At 37.3% G+C, this 16,012-nt stretch overlaps 1 protein-coding gene and 1 pseudogene across 9 annotated transcripts in view; one reads left to right on the top strand and one right to left on the bottom strand.

Moving 5' to 3' along the window:
* Window positions 1-16,012, top strand: part of TNPO1 (transportin 1) — a 99,124-nt gene that overhangs the window by 60,902 nt on the left and 22,210 nt on the right. For all 9 annotated transcript variants that reach the window (XR_012413723.1, XR_010587406.1, XR_012413724.1 and 6 more), the window contains exons 8-14: window positions 949-1,071; window positions 1,909-2,027; window positions 7,010-7,070; window positions 7,626-7,794; window positions 11,844-11,996; window positions 12,912-13,137; window positions 14,668-14,839. Coding sequence is in view for 6 of the 9 variants with exons in the window: in XM_005557125.4 (XP_005557182.1) it covers window positions 949-1,071; window positions 1,909-2,027; window positions 7,010-7,070; window positions 7,626-7,794; window positions 11,844-11,996; window positions 12,912-13,137; window positions 14,668-14,839 (1,023 nt within the window). In the remaining 3 variants the exon portion in view is untranslated. The remainder of the gene's footprint in view (window positions 1-948; window positions 1,072-1,908; window positions 2,028-7,009; window positions 7,071-7,625; window positions 7,795-11,843; window positions 11,997-12,911; window positions 13,138-14,667; window positions 14,840-16,012) is intronic.
* LOC107130011 (large ribosomal subunit protein eL33 pseudogene) lies at window positions 3,522-3,910 on the bottom strand (annotated as a pseudogene).

Genomic DNA, 16,012 nt, shown 5'->3' on the forward strand with positions numbered 1-16,012 from the left:
TGTCCCATTTGATCATTGAATTTCTCCTCTGAATTTCTTGTAATGAGACTTTAGGTTCATTTTGTAGAGATTTCTGTGATTTCCTGAAAAAAGACAGTGGGACACATTGGATTTTACTTATTTTTTAAATGCTTGTTTTACTGCTTTTAATACACGTATGTGTAAATAAAGTAAGACTATGTGTGACATGAGGAAGGCTTCATTGTGTTTTTCTTTCACATCCCCGCTCTGAGAGATGTCTTTTTCTTCTAGTGGAAGCTTGTTGGTATAAGGAAATGAGTATGGACTCTGATTCCGTGAAAGCCAGATTCAGATCTTCTGCTGGTTATCAAGCTACTTAACTTCTATTAATGTGTTTCCTTATTTGTAAAATTGAATAATAACATGTTAAGAGTTTTGAAGATTAAACAAAATAGCCTATTGTCCATTCAGACATTGTATTTTTACCTTGCAGACGTACTTGTAGGGAACAGCATAATATTTAATATTATTTTTATTGAACAACATCAGTTTAGGGTTAAGTTAGAAAATCAGTATATATTAATATTTGTCGATTATTGCATCTATATCACCTTTTTATAGAACTTGAATCTATTACCACCTCTCACCTTAAAAATCAGGGTTGGTAGGGAAGTCTTTTGTCTCTGCTTCTGGGTGGGCAAACAAATGGTCCTGTGTCCTAATGACATGGTTTCTTAAAAATTAAAAATTTCCCCAAAATACAACTGATTGTACTCTATCAGAAAAGAACAGCTGTTCATCTTTTATCAAAATCATAATCTTTGTCAGCTATTTCACATTTAATTCTTATAATTAATATTGTAGGCCATTGAGTCACTTTTTGGTATGTTATCTTCGTAGGGTTTCTTTAAATGTCACCAGCTTGCAGATTACTTATTTGTGTATAAGCCTTTCTAAAACTAGAAAAAATTATTTCTTGTGCAACAGAATCTCTTTGCATTAGCTGGTGATGAAGAACCAGAGGTACGGAAAAATGTGTGCCGAGCGCTTGTGATGTTGCTCGAAGTTCGAATGGATCGCCTGCTTCCTCACATGCATAACATAGTTGAGGTAACACTGGCAATTTAAAGGCTCTTTCCTCATCTTTCCCCTAAGAGAAATACTAGATAGAAAATGCAGCATACCAGGTGGGGAGGGGACTATAAAATAATTATGATTGTCTTAAAATTATGAGTTATCTTTGTGGGGAGTTTTGTATTTCTGGATATAGTTGTATGTACTATATAACTTTGGAAGTGTTTTAAGTAGTATGTTATCTAGAGTCTCCTTTTCACTTCCGAAGTTCCATATGGTAGAGAGAAGGGAGGATCTTTTTTAAAGCATGTAGTCTAAGATCTGTTAAAAAGCTAGCATTCGTGGTATGCAGCAACTCCTGTTCTAAAACTTTAGGAAACGTGGCTGCATAAGGTAGGCCTATTTTTTCTTTGAAAAGTCAGGCAGGACTGATTGAAAGTTTAGTGTTAACTAAAGTGAAGAAATATTTTTATCAGTTGCTTGGTCACAGCTGGGGAGCCTAATTTATAATGTTACAGTTTTTTCTTTTATAGAGTCTTCATTTTAAGAAATATATATGGAGTTCTTAGTTTTTATTTTTATGTTCTAAGAAGACTTAATATTTGATTAACATTCACATTTCAAAAATCTCAGTGGTATCATAAAAAAACTACACAGAAACATAATACATTCACTGAACACTTTTCATTGGGTAACATTTTAAATCAGTGTTTCTTTAATTTAACTGTATTTTATAGTCACCTAGGAAACTTTTAAAAAATTCAGATGCCTAGGTTGAAAACCATAAAGTAAAAAGCTTGCTTGATAATGGGACTGAATTGATACTAATTGTGTGATTTAAACTGACTAATAGTAAGGATCTTGTGTTTCCAGTACATGCTACAGAGGACTCAAGATCAAGACGAAAATGTGGCTTTAGAAGCCTGTGAATTTTGGCTAACTTTAGCTGAACAGCCAATATGCAAAGATGTACTCGTAAGGCATCTTCCTAAGTAAGTGTTCCTTCTTATAAATGCTGCCTTGTTCTTTAATTTCTAAGTGATTCTTCATTTTCGTATTTTTATAAAATTCATTCTTTTGCCATCAGGAAGTGAGATTCTAAAGAAGCCAGACTTAATTTTATTGTTAGTAAAGAGATTTTTCAAAAAGCAATTGCCTATTTTAAATTATAATTGATTTTGGATAATTTACAGCACAGTATTTTGGGGTTTTTTTTTTTTTAATTGTTACTTAACCACAGACTCTTACGAGGCTTTTTTCCCAAGAAATAATTTCCCACTAGTTGTGATGCAACAAAATTTAGTTAATGTTAAGCCCATTTTTCTAAAGTAAAGTATTTCTAAAATACAAGCTCATGGGAGAAAACTAAATTGCAGAAAATTTTATATTTTCTGCATTTTCACCACTCTGAGTAATCACTGGCAGTATTTTTGCTGTCATCTTTTAATGTTCTTTTCTGTGAAAGTACCATATACTAAATAGCATGTATTCAGGGTGTTTGAGAAGGAATTGGATTTAATAATATATAATACATTAACATGACATCTCGCCTGTAGTTAGTGCTTAAAATTTTAAATATACTATTTAAAATTTCAGTTGTTTACTATTTAAAATTTTCAGTTGTTATATGCTGTGTGCTTTCCTCCATGTCATTAGTCTTTAAAACTTCAGTGGAGGTATGCTATTCTATCATAGTATACATAACCATATTTACATAATTGACGATTGTATATGTGTATAGTATAGAGAGAGAAAGACTGTTCTCTGCCGTTGAATAGGTTGTTTTGGCTTTTTTTCCCCCTCATAAATAATCCTGAAGTGAATATCTTTCTTTGTCAATAAAAGGTTATTCCTTTTTGTTGTGATTGCTAGGAGTGATTTTTTTCCCCAGAGTCAAAGTATATGAGCATTTTAATGATTTTTCACAATATTCCGAATAGTTCTCTAGGAAATTTATAGAACTGCATGCGCCACTGTGTGTCTATCACAACTTTGGCAGCCACGAATTTTAATGTCTCAAATCTTAGTCATCTGGATAAGAAAAAATAATTATTTTAATATGTCTTAATAGTAAAGGGTTTTTGTTTCTTTTTTTCTGTTTCAGATATGGTACTTGAATGTTCTTATTGTCCTATGGTCAACTGAGTTTTTTCTTTCCATCAAGAAAGCAACAGTAAAGTCACTTTATTTGGAGGGTGAGGTTAAGCAAGATGTGGTGTTTAATTTTAATTAAATTAAATTTTAAGCAAGGCACGTCATATCTTGCTTAACCTTACTCTCCAAATACACTGACTGGATTTTTTTCTTTTTAGGAAATCTATTATTTTTCCTTTCCTCTTTACTTTGTAATACCACTTTAATGATACGTTTGGGTTTCTGTGGGGTCATATAATTCTAAAAGTCATAGATAATTTTTATAAAAACTGCAGAGATTTTCTTTCTTTCAAGAGCAGAAATCCACTTTTATTTATTGACTTTTCATTAGTTTAAATCCTTGAGGGGTACAGCATCACTCAGATTTTGTGTCCAATGGCCTCAACAGGAAGATTGCTTTGAAATTTGGCATGAACCATGGCACTGTTTCCATGGGCCCAGATTACTCTGGCTTTGTTTGGTTTGCCACCAGGAATCTCTGTGTTTTTCTTTGTTTTATATACATAAGCACATCTCTTGCCCAAAGAGAATTCTGTTTCACCTCATGCATAAACATCTTCAATTTTAAGAAGAGCTGTGTGTTTCCTCTGGTTCTGGAGGCCCTGCTTTTAGCCAGCAGAAAAGGCCTTGGACCACAGCCTTCCAGACATACTTTTTTAGAACTCCTATTCCCACCAGACTCCAGTTATTTGCCCCCAAATTTCAGCAGCAGGTGCTTCACTCCAGAGATATTATTAATGAAAACCTAGGCTATAACTTTAGAGATGATGTTGAAAATGAGGAATTACAACTAGGTACTCTTAACTCTATTATTGCACTAATATAATCCAAATATTCCTAAAACAAGCAGGAAATTAAAAGTTCAGCACTACCCATTTTGCTGTACTAATTAGGTGCCAACCTTAAACAACTCAAGCCAGTCATGACTGAGTTTGATTTATGTCTTCCCTACTATTGTAAGAGGAGGTCTCACTGTATTGCCCAAGCTGGTCTTGATCCTCTGGCCTCAAGCAATCCATACTTCTTGGCTTCCCAAAGCATCGGGATTACAGCCATGGATAACTGCACCCGGTGGGAGCCATTTTTATATATAAAACACAGCTGTTTTTATTGTTTTAGTTAATGTATTGACAGGATAGCAGAATATCATCATCAGTCTGATGCACAATGAAATAACTTGTTTTTCCTAGTTGTTAACCACACTTGCTTAGTATAATACGAGCAAAAAGCATTTGCATGGGAATTAAAATTGTTATGTGTTACAAGATCGCTCATAAATAAAAACTCATTTAGAAAGCGCCATTGTAGGCTGGGCACAGTAACTCAATGCCTGTAACCCCAGCACTTTGGGAGCAAGAGGCGGGCAGATGGCTTGAGCTCAGGAGTTCAAGACCAGCCTGGGCAACATGGTGAAACCCTGTCTCTATCAAAAATACAAAAATTAGCTGGGCATGGCAGCACATGCCTGTAATCCCAGCTACTTGGGTGGCTGAGGCAGGAGAGTCACTTGAACCCAGGAGGCAGAAGCTGCAGTGAGCCATGAGCCGAGATGGCATCACTGCACTCCAGCCTGGGCAACAGAGTGAAACCCTGTCTCAAAAAAAATGCACCAATGTAACAGGGAGGATATTAAGTTCTATTATCATTCTGGGCTATATAGTCCTATTTTTTTTAACTAGTACTATGTTATTGAACATTAATGTATTTTGTAATCTGGTATAGCAGCTCTTGATTTCTCTTGTTTTTACGAAATTGTTTTGGCTTTTTCCCACCTTTATTCTTGTACATTAATGTCTTATAGGACTGTTGTGTGGCTTTTCCATGTAAAACAACCCAGTGCTCAGGCCATATTTAAGTAGTCAGTAAATGTTTATTATCTATATTACTACCTTTATGTGATGTTGCATTAAAAAACTCGTTTTTTGACTGGGTGCAGTGGCTCACGCCTATAATCCCAGCACTTTAGGAGTCGAAGGCAGGTGGATCACCTGAGGTCAGGAGTTCAAGACCAGCTTGGCCAACATAGTGAAACCCCATCTCTACTAAAAATATAAAAAATTAGCCAGGCTTGGTGGTGCGTGCTTGTAGTCTCAGCTACTTGGGAGGCTAAGGCAGGAGAATAGCCTGAACCCAGGAAGCAGACGTTGCAGTGAGCCAAGATCGTGCCATTACACTCCAGCCTGGGTGACGAGCAAGACTCCATCCCAAAAAAAAAAAAAAAAAATATTGTTTTTAATGGCTACATGGGGGCTTCAGGAGAAATCTTCACAATTAGACCTGTTCAAAAATAATAATTTGCCTAGCGTGATTGCCAGGCACATGCCAGATTGCCACATGGTCACAGTTAATTTTTCTGGCCTAATTTTTTCTTATTTGCCCAGTCTTACCAGCCAGTCCTTTATTTCTTGCAAACCTTGCTAGGCCCATCTGCCACCCCATTCCAAGGCCCTTGACCTCTTTGTGTTCTAATCTGATTCTTTTTTATTATTATTATTTTGAGATGGAGTCTCGCTCTGTTGCCCAGGCTGGAGTGTAGTGGCGTGATCTCAGCTCACTACAACCTCCACCACCCAGGTTCAAGCGATTCTCCTGCCTCAGCCTCCCGAGTAGCTGGCACTACAGGCACGTGCCACCATGTCTGGCTAATTTTTGTATTTTTAGTAGAGACCGGGTTTCACTATGTTGACCAGGCTGGTCTCAAACTCCTGACCTTGTGATCCGCTTGCCTCGACCTAATCTGATTATTTTTATTCTCTTTATGTGACAAACATCAGAGCCATGAATAAACCCTACTAACGCGAAACTTCTGTCTACCCTACTCTAGACTAATTGAACTGTGAACTCTTTTCTTTAACCAGGTTGTCGAATGCCTTTGGGGAAAATTACACTCCCCCAGGGGGATTGTTGGCTATAGAAATCTGTGGTCATCATCCACAAGTGGACCCTTCACAATCTGCTAATTCATGTTCCAGATCAGCTTTTATCTTTTAGTCACCAAGAGCAACTGTTTGAAACCTTTGTCACTCTTTTGATGTTCTCTTAATGCATTTTGAGCTCTTATTGCTTATAAAGAAAGCAGGTGACCCATTATCTTGCCCCAAAACTTACAGATAATATTTTCATATGAGTTGTCCTCTCCTAACCAAACTTAAGTTCCGTATAGTATAAATTTTTCATATCCCCAGAGACCTCACCGTACCAGATAAATACTCACTCCTAGCTTCTCCCTGTTGCCTCATTTTCCATAACTTTATAACTTGCTGCAGTTTTTTCTGTCTTCAAAAAAACAACTCAAACTTTTTTTGAGTGGGACTTACTGTCTTCACTTCTTTAACCCACATCTTGTTAACTCTTCATTATCTTACATTCTGATGTCTGTCCTCACCATTTCTCTGAAATTGTTGACAAAGATCATCAGTGATTAACTGTTAGTGATCCAGATACACCTGTTTCTCCTGCAAAATGCCTGTAGCTTACAAAATATAGTTCTATGTATTTTAAGTCTTACCTAGTTAAATTATGCTAACTATAATGTTTACTACTAATCTTTCTATTTTCGAATTTAGAAGGACTTTGAGCGTGAAAGTTTGACTAGCCCACATTTCTTAAACCTATCCAGGGGATTTTGTATTTCACTGCTTCCTTTTCTCTATTAGCATTTCTTCAGTTAATGAGAGCAGATATATATCACTGAATAAGTTCAAAGACAATATTACCGTTAATTATCTCATTGGTTTTATTAGTACACACAAGGTTAAGACTTACTAATTATTCTGTTGAGATCTTTTGGACTTTGTTTCATGAATTTCTTTCTTTATAGGTTGATTCCTGTGTTAGTGAATGGCATGAAGTACTCAGATATAGATATTATCCTACTTAAGGTAAGGAAGGTTTTTTTGATGAATAGGGAACATGATTTTTATATTGATTTAGTACATCTTTGAATTTGGCCAATAAAACATTCATTGAGAATAGATATCCAGTAAATAGACTTCCTATTGTCTATAATAGGTTATAGAAGTTTAAAGTTAGAAGCATAAGTTTGAGTAATGATAAATTCTTGCTTAATTTGGTACTAGATGGTGACATTGGTAGGGTTATTATTAATTTCCCCTTAATTACTTGGAGTTATTTTAAAAATATTCTTATATATGCTGCTCTGAATTTGATTCAGGTACACTTAGATTATACCAGCCACTGGAGGCCATGTAGTTGGCTGAAAGGGACATATAACCTAATAGGTGTGTTATGTCAATCTGTTCGCCCCTCCATAAGGAATATGTTCTGTACGTGGGCGTGGTTCTTAATCACTCTGGAAGTATACTTCAGAATCCTGTGCATGACCCCATCTCTGGATATTCTGTTTCTCTTACTCATGTACATGTTATTAGCCTATAATGAATGCCACCAAAAATTTATCTTAAAAAAAACAACAGGGTGATGTTGAAGAAGATGAAACGATTCCTGATAGTGAACAGGATATACGGCCACGTTTTCACCGATCAAGGACAGTGGCCCAGCAGCATGATGAAGATGGAATTGAAGAGGAAGATGATGATGATGATGAAATTGATGATGATGATACAATTTCTGACTGGAATCTAAGTAAGTCAGAAAGGGAAAAGCACAGTTGCCTGCTGTGGTAACAACTTTATTGGGGTATAATTCATCTGTCCAGTTTACTACCCATTAAAGTATACAATTCATTGGTTTTTAGTATATTCAGAGAACTGTTGAACGATTACCACAATCAGTTGTAGAATGTTTTCATCACCCATACCCTTCAGCAGTAACTCCCTATTGTTTACTGGCTCTGGGGAACTACTAGTCAATATTCTGTCTCTGGGTTTGCCTATTCTAGACATTCTGTGTAAATGGAGTCATACAATACATTGTCCTTTGTGACCATCTTCTTTGACTTAGCATAAAGTTTTCACAGTTCATGTTGTGGCATTCACTTGTATTATGAAATAATATTTCATTGTAGTAATATGCCACATATTAGTTATCCATTCATTGGTTGGTGGATGTTTGTGTTTCTCTTTTTGTGGCTGTTGAGTTGTGATGCTATAAATACTCATGTACAATTTTTGTGTGTAGGCTTTTTTTTTTTTTTTTTTTGAGACAGGGTCTCTGTCACCCAGGCTGGTGTGATTATGCAATGGCACAGTCATGGCCCACTGCAGCCTTGATCTCCCCGGGCTCTGGTGATCCTCCCACCTCAGCTCCGCAAGTAGCTGGGACTACAGGTGTGCACCAGTACACCTGGCTGATTTTTTTGTGTGTTTTTTGTTTGTTTGTTTGTTTTTTGGTAGAGACGGTTTTGCCATGTTGCCCAGGCTGGTCTTGAACTGTTGGGTTCAAACGATCCACCCGCCTTGCCCTCCCAAAGTGTTAGGATTACAGGCGTGAGCCCCTGTGTCTGGCCCAACATGTATTCAGTTCTCTTGGGTAAACACTCTGGAGAAGGATTGTTGGGGTCATATGGTAACTGTATATTTAACCTTTTGAGAAATAACCTTTTGAGAAATTGATGTTTTCCAAAGTGACTGCACCATTCTGCTTTCCTAGCACCGTTGTCTGGAGGGTTCCAGTTTCTTCACATGCTCACTTGCCTTATTATTATCTCTTTATTATTATAGTCATTCCAGTGGATGTGAGGTAGTATTTTGTGGTTTTGGTTTGCATTTTCCTGGTGGGCCTGCTCTTATTTTATCATTATTGTATTCTTAAACTACCGTTTCTCAAAAGGCTGTTTGTTTTAATACTGTAAGAACATTACCACAAGCTTTTTTGGTTTTTCTAACATGAGTGTTTTTTGTGTGGTAATTTGCATGAGAATTGGCTATCATAGGTAATTCTAAAATAATATAAGTTGTTATGTTCAAAACTTATGAAATATGCTTTTTAAAATATGTTAATTTCCAACCTTAGCTGCAAATCACATCACCTGTAGAGCTAGCATTCTGGCCCACACTTCCTAATTGGGGATGAACCTAAACACCTGTGTTCTGATTTTGCTTGCTTGCTTGCTTGCTGGTTTTTAAACCTCTACTACTCTAGTTCAGGGTTTCTCAGCCTTGGCACTATTGGCATTTTGGGCCACATAAGTTTTTTTTTTTTCTTACATGTGAATGCGACATCATGCACGTAATTCTTTGTTGTGGGGGCTGTCCTGCACATTATGGGATGTTAAGCAGCATCCCTGGCCTGTACCCAAAGATGCCAGCAGCACAAACAGTTGTGACAACCAGCAATGCCTCCAGGCATTGCTAGATATCCCCTGGGGGAGCAAAATTGCCCCCAGTTTAGAGCCCCTACTCTAGTTCAAAGTGTTGGGCTTTCTAATAACTATGAATAAAGCAGTTAAGGACAGACATTATTAGTCTGGGCTGTGTCATTCGTTTGGTTAGATAATGCTGATTCCTCTGTTGCCTCTTCAGCTTCCTATAGCTAACATTCTATTTAGAGTGCCTAATGTGCCAGGCACTAGGCCAAGGACTTTACATGCATATGAAAGTCTTACTTAATCATAAGTAAGAATAAAGTCATATTTATATTTAAGATTTCCAACAACCTTGAATAGGTAAGAAAACTGCAGAAAGAGAAATTTACCCAAGGTTAGCATAGCTAGTACTGATAGCACATCTAGTATTGGTACGCGAGTCTCACTTGTTAAGACAACCCATGGTGTTCACTGCTATTACCGATTATCTCCCAGTGTATCCCTACTTTCAGACTGGGGGAGCCGGATGGCTCAAGATCATTACACAGATAACTAGAGGAGAAGCCAAATTTCTAAAAGTGAAATCAGATTATATGTACTCTGCTGCTTTCTTTCTGTATATCATATGCCTCATTCTTCATCAGTACATACAAATTTAGATTTCCTTTTATTGCATGTCAGTGTACTGTTTAGTTGTATGGATCTACCATGTGGTATAACTAAGATCCTTATTGATAGGTAAGGTGTTAATTTCTGGCCAATGTAATGGCTTTGTTTTTTGTTTTTTGTTTTTAAGGATTTTGTTACTGTCTAGTAGTTTGTGATTCATCATTTGCTATGCCTAGTTTTTGATTTTTTTTTTTTGATATTTTGATTTTTGATATTTTCTTAGTCCATTCTGTGCTACTATAACAGGATACCTGAAGTTCAGAGTGGAGGGGCTGCATCTGGTGAGAACTTTCTTGCAACATCTGATGACAGAAAGACACACATAAGAGAGAGCTCAATTCACACTTACAATAAGCCAGCTCTCTTGATAGCTAACCCACTCCTGCAATAACAACATTAAACCATTTATGAGGGCAGAACCCTTAAGACCTAAGCCTCTCTTATTAGGTCCCATCTCCCATCTTTGTTGCTTTAGGGATTAGGTTTCCAGCACATGAACTTTCAGGAACATGTTCCTACCCATAACAGTTAAATGATATTTTTCGATTTTGTTGCTCTTGTCTAAATTATTATGATAATAAAATCTGGGTTGATTTATAGTCCCATAGTTAATTCTTTGTCTGTAAAGAGTATTTTCTAGCATGTTTTATGTTTCATGTGTCAGTGACTTTTGTTCCAATTTTTGTGTCTAAATTCTAGCTAAGTAATTGCGTATTAAATTCTAGATGATTTACCGCTGGAAATGTTAAGTAGAATTAATATATGTTTTTTGCATGATTGTAACATTGATTGTAATCATGATTGTAATATGATTATATCGTATTGAGTGGTTATATTAGAAGCATTGACTTGAATGGCACAGTATTTGTTTTAGTTTTTCTGTATAGGCAGAATTCTAGTATGATAGTTATGTACAGAATACAATGTCTTCACAATTAATTTGCCAAGTAAGTTCTTGTCATAAAAAATATTCATCTTAATAGAAAATGTTTTTGACCGGGCATGGTGGCTCACACCTGTAATCCCAGCACTTTGGGAGGCCAAGGTGGGCGGATCATGAGGTCAGGAGTTAGAGACCATCCTGGCCAACATGGTGAAACCTCGTCTCTACTAAAAATACAAAAATCAGCTGGGCGTTGTGGCATACACCTGTAATCCCATCTACTCAGGAGACTAAGGTGGAAGAATCATTTGAACCTGGGAGGAGGATCTTGCAGTGAGCCGAGAACGTGCCACTGCACTCCAGCCTGGGCAGCAGAGCAAGACTCTGTCTCAAAAAAAAATGACGGCCGGGCGCAGTGGCTCAAGCCTGTAATCCCAGCACTTTGGGAGGCCGAGACGGGCGGATCACAAGGTCAGGAGATCAAGACCATCCTGGCTAACACGGTGAAACCCCGTCTCTACTAAAAAATACAAAAAACTATCGGGCGTGGTGGCGGGTGCCTGTAGTCCCAGCTACTCGGGAGGCTGAGGCAGGAGAATGGCTTAAACCCGGGAGGCAGAGCTTGCAGTGAGCTGAGATCCGGCCACTACACTCCAGCCTGGGCGACAGAGTGAGACTCCGTCTCAAAAAAAAAAACAAAACAAACAAAAAAAACAGAAAATGTTTTCATGTGACAGACTACGTCCTATTCAATTGAATTCTTACTTTAAAACCCTGTATTAGAGATATGAACAAACAGTTACATATACAGTAAATATTTTAATATATAAGTAATAAGAGGTTAATGTAATGTTTTTGAATTAAATATTTCCTTAGGAAAATGTTCTGCTGCTGCCCTAGATGTTCTGGCAAATGTGTATCGTGATGAGCTGCTGCCACATATTTTGCCCCTTTTGAAAGAATTACTTTTTCATCATGAATGGGTTGTTAAAGAATCAGGCATCTTGGTTTTAGGAGCAATTGCTGAAGGTAAGTCTAAGTCCAGTTTGAATTATGTAAGTTGGCTTCTTACTACTATTAGGTACTAATAAGGCTAGGCGACTTTAAGGAATTTCTGTTTTGAAGCAGATAACTGGTATTAAACAGCCATATGCTGGCTTCTAACCCCAGCCAGATATTTTGCAAAATGTTTTTGTTATAATAAAGGTAACAGAGGCCAGGCATGTTGTCTCACACCTGTAATTCCAGAACTTTGGGAGGCCTAGGTGGGTGGATCACCTGAGGTGGGTTCGAGACCAGCCTGGCCAACATGGTGAAACCACGTCTCTACTAAAAATACAAAAATTAGCTGGGTGTGGTGGCATGCGCCTGTAGTCCCAGCTACTTGGGAGGCTGAGGCAGGAGAATCGCTTGAACCTGGGAAGTGGCAGTTGCAGTGAGCTGAGATGGTGCCATTGCACTCCAGCTTTGGCCACAGAGCAAGACCCCATCTCAATAAAAAAATAACAAAAAAAATTAAGGGAACAGAATGAAAGGCTCTGATGTCTGAAGCATCCCCATTGCTTTAAAAAAAAAAAATCCTTGATTTCTTAGGTAAATCTAGGAAACACAATAAGGCAAGACTGTCATCATTCTCTATGAAGGGTTATTATTGATTCTGTCCTGGCAGTAAACATCTATTAGAAGAAATTGAAACACGTTAATAGGCATTTCTGAAAGCTATAATTCGTGTAGCAGAGATAAAATGAGGTCCTAACCCTATTATAAGATGCTTGGGAGCGGGTAGCTGTAACTTCAGGGTTTTAAAAATTTGGTATAGGTTATTGTAGTATATTTATAGCAGTAGAAATATTCTGGATTTTTTCATAGATACATGTTTTATTTTCACGATCAAAATAATAATAACCAAATCTTAGCATTTTGAAAGATTTATTTTTTTTCTAGGTTGCATGCAGGGCATGATTCCATACTTGCCTGAGCTTATTCCTCACCTTATTCAGTGCCTCTCTGATAAAAAGGCTCTTGTGCGTTCCATAACATGCTGGACTCTTAGCCGCTATGCACACTGGGTAGTCAGCCAGCCACCAGACACGTACCTGAAGCCATTAATGACAGAATTGCTAAAGCGCATCCTGGATAGCAACAAGAGAGTACAAGAAGCTGCCTGCAGGTGGGACAGATTCATAACACAGTGTTCTTTGTGGGAGTGAAAAACTAATTTTCAACCTTCTGATGGAGTGTTGGTGTTAAACCTTTAATGAAGTGTTTCGTAATTGAAAATTTTCCAGTTACATCGGAAAGCTTAGTTTTCTTTTTTCTTCTTGGTGAAGTTTTTTGCAGGATCTGTAGCTTTTGGGTTTGCATATTAGCATATTTTATACATTTTGTTTGGCCAGGAGAATTTTGTCATACGGGTTTTACCTGATGATTTTGTAGATCTAAATGTGACAACATCAATCTTAGCTGTTTCTTCCTTGGCTCATTTTTCCCACTCAGTGGTTATTATAACAGAATTATCTTACACCCTAATTCTCTCAAACATCTGAAGTAGTGATGACAGGACTCCTACTCTTGAAGGAATAACAAAGTTTGAGCAGAGTGACATCTTTAGACTACAGGTCAACCTCTGTAACTTAGAAAGTCCCACAGGGACCTGTGCTCTGTTACTTACCAGTTACAGGTCTTGAGTGCTTAGTAGTTCTGCTCCAGTAGCCATTCTGTTGTTGCTTTGGAGGCTGTCTCTTCATATCAAAGCAGCAGTTGCTATTATTACTGCAAATATTCCAGTTTCCTGGAACAAACCTTTATATTTTAAAAGGGCCTTCTGCTTATGTTTATAGTTCTTACTTTTTCGAGTAGATTTGCTTTTACCGTTGACCTTGATAGTAGGAAGAAAAACTGTTGAACAAAGGAAAGTAAAATTTCATTTTATTTTTTTTTAGATGGAGTCTCGCTCTGTTGCCCAGGCTAGAGTGCAGTGGTACGATCTTGGCTTACTGCAATCTCCGCCTCCCGGGTTCAAGCGATTCTCCTGCCTCTGCCTCCTGAGTAGCTGGGACAACAGGTGTGCGATACCATGCCCAGCTGATTTTTGTATTTTTAGTAGAGATGGGGTTTTGCCATATTGGCCAGGCTGGCCTTGAACTCCTGACCTCAAGCGATCCACCCATCTTGGCCTCCCAAAGTGCTGGGATTGCAGGCGTGAGCCACCACACCTGGCAAGAAAAGTAAATCTGAGTTTGACCTTAATATCTGGAAGATATTCTTAGTGAGATGAAAGAAAGTTGAACAGGGGGCTATAGTGATTAATATAGCACTAAATAATTTCAGGGGAGGGAGGATATAGATTATGTTTGAGATCCTATAGTTTATTCATTCAGTACCTGGTTTTTGAGTTTTTTTAAGCTATTAATTGTTAAGCATATACTAAGTGCTGAGTTTACAGTCTCTGCCATCTTGAGGCATACAGGCTAGTAGGAGATACAAAGCAACAACATAATTATCATTTATAGCAGGTGCTATAGAAGAAATGGGTTAATAATTCACAGTGCTGATGACCAGGGCTTTCATTAACAGATGGTTTAGACCATTTTAGGAAATTTCTGATTGGGTAAAACAGAACATAAACATTTTAGAAATTAAGAGTTAGATATGTCTTGCAGTCAATAAGTACTCTTTTCTTTTTTTTTTTTTTTAACAGTGCCTTTGCTACCCTAGAAGAGGAGGCTTGTACAGAACTTGTTCCTTACCTTGCTTATATACTTGATACTCTGGTTTTTGCATTTAGTAAATACCAGCATAAGAACCTGCTCATTCTTTATGATGCCATAGGAACATTAGCAGATTCAGTAGGACATCATTTAAACAAACCAGTAAGTATCTGTTAAGAACTATTATGGAAAATAATGTGTAGCATAGTTAACAATCAATAGGTTAGCGTATATTTGGAAATTAAGATGTTTTGGGAGATGTGAATAGGTAGCATTTGCTACTTTAAGGAGTATAGATCTTACAAAGGCAGCAAATATATCCCCTTTCATATGGTATTCTTTAAGTATATACTTGGTGTGGAAACTACAACAGCATTTCACATGAATGCTCTGATACTACTTAGAATGACTAAAGCAAAGGGATAAAAAAGTTTTTAGAATCTAGCTATCTGCTTTTTTCTAGTGGTTTTGAATCTCCTGCTTCATAAACACTGTAGCTTTAGAGTATGATATCTAGACATCTTTGTTTTCTCAGCAGGTATGGGGAGTATACTGTATAAAACAATTAGAAATTGGGGTGATAGGTTTAAAAATGCTAAATAATAATGCAAAAGTGCCTTGTTTCCAGTAGTGTTAAGAGAAGAGGAGGATGGATTTGTCTAATGAGGGTTTAAGTGATAGTAGAATTGTAATATAGCTCCACATACCCTGCTGAATAGACTTCTATATGATTGCTATATCAAAAGTCTTAAGAAATTGTTTTATTTTTAGGTTATACTTAAAATTTGGTACAGGGCAGTTTGTAGGTTTGCTTTGCTGTTGGTTGTTTGGTTTGGTTTTGTGGTGGTTTTCTGAATGTCTTTAGAATCTGTGCCCCTGTTTACATGATAACTGTTTATTCGTTTTATGGATCATTCTTTAGTTTGACACTTAAATGATTTTAAGTCTGTTTTTCTACAAATGCATCTATATAAGTTTACCTCTTGATTTTAAAATGTACTGTATAGTAACAGCCATATTACATGTTACAGTTCCAGGACTAAAAAGAATTTATTTTTCTTTCTTTCTTTCTTTTCTTTTTTTTTTTTTTTGTGTGTGTGTGTGTGACAAGGTCTCACTCTGTCACCTAGGCTAGAGGGCAGTGGTGTGATCATAGCTCATTGCAACCTCCACCTCCTGGGCTCAAGCGATCCTCCCATTTCAGCCTCCCATGTAGCTGAGACCACAGGCGGGTACCACCATTCGTGGCCAATGTTTTGTAGAGATAGGGTTTTGCCATGTTGCCCAGGCTGGCCCAAACTCCTGGGTTCAAGTGATCTGCCTGCCTCGGCCTCC

Source organism: Macaca fascicularis, chromosome 6 (genome assembly GCF_037993035.2).
Source record: "Macaca fascicularis isolate 582-1 chromosome 6, T2T-MFA8v1.1".
In the NCBI taxonomy this organism is placed as follows: Eukaryota; Metazoa; Chordata; class Mammalia; order Primates; family Cercopithecidae; genus Macaca; species Macaca fascicularis.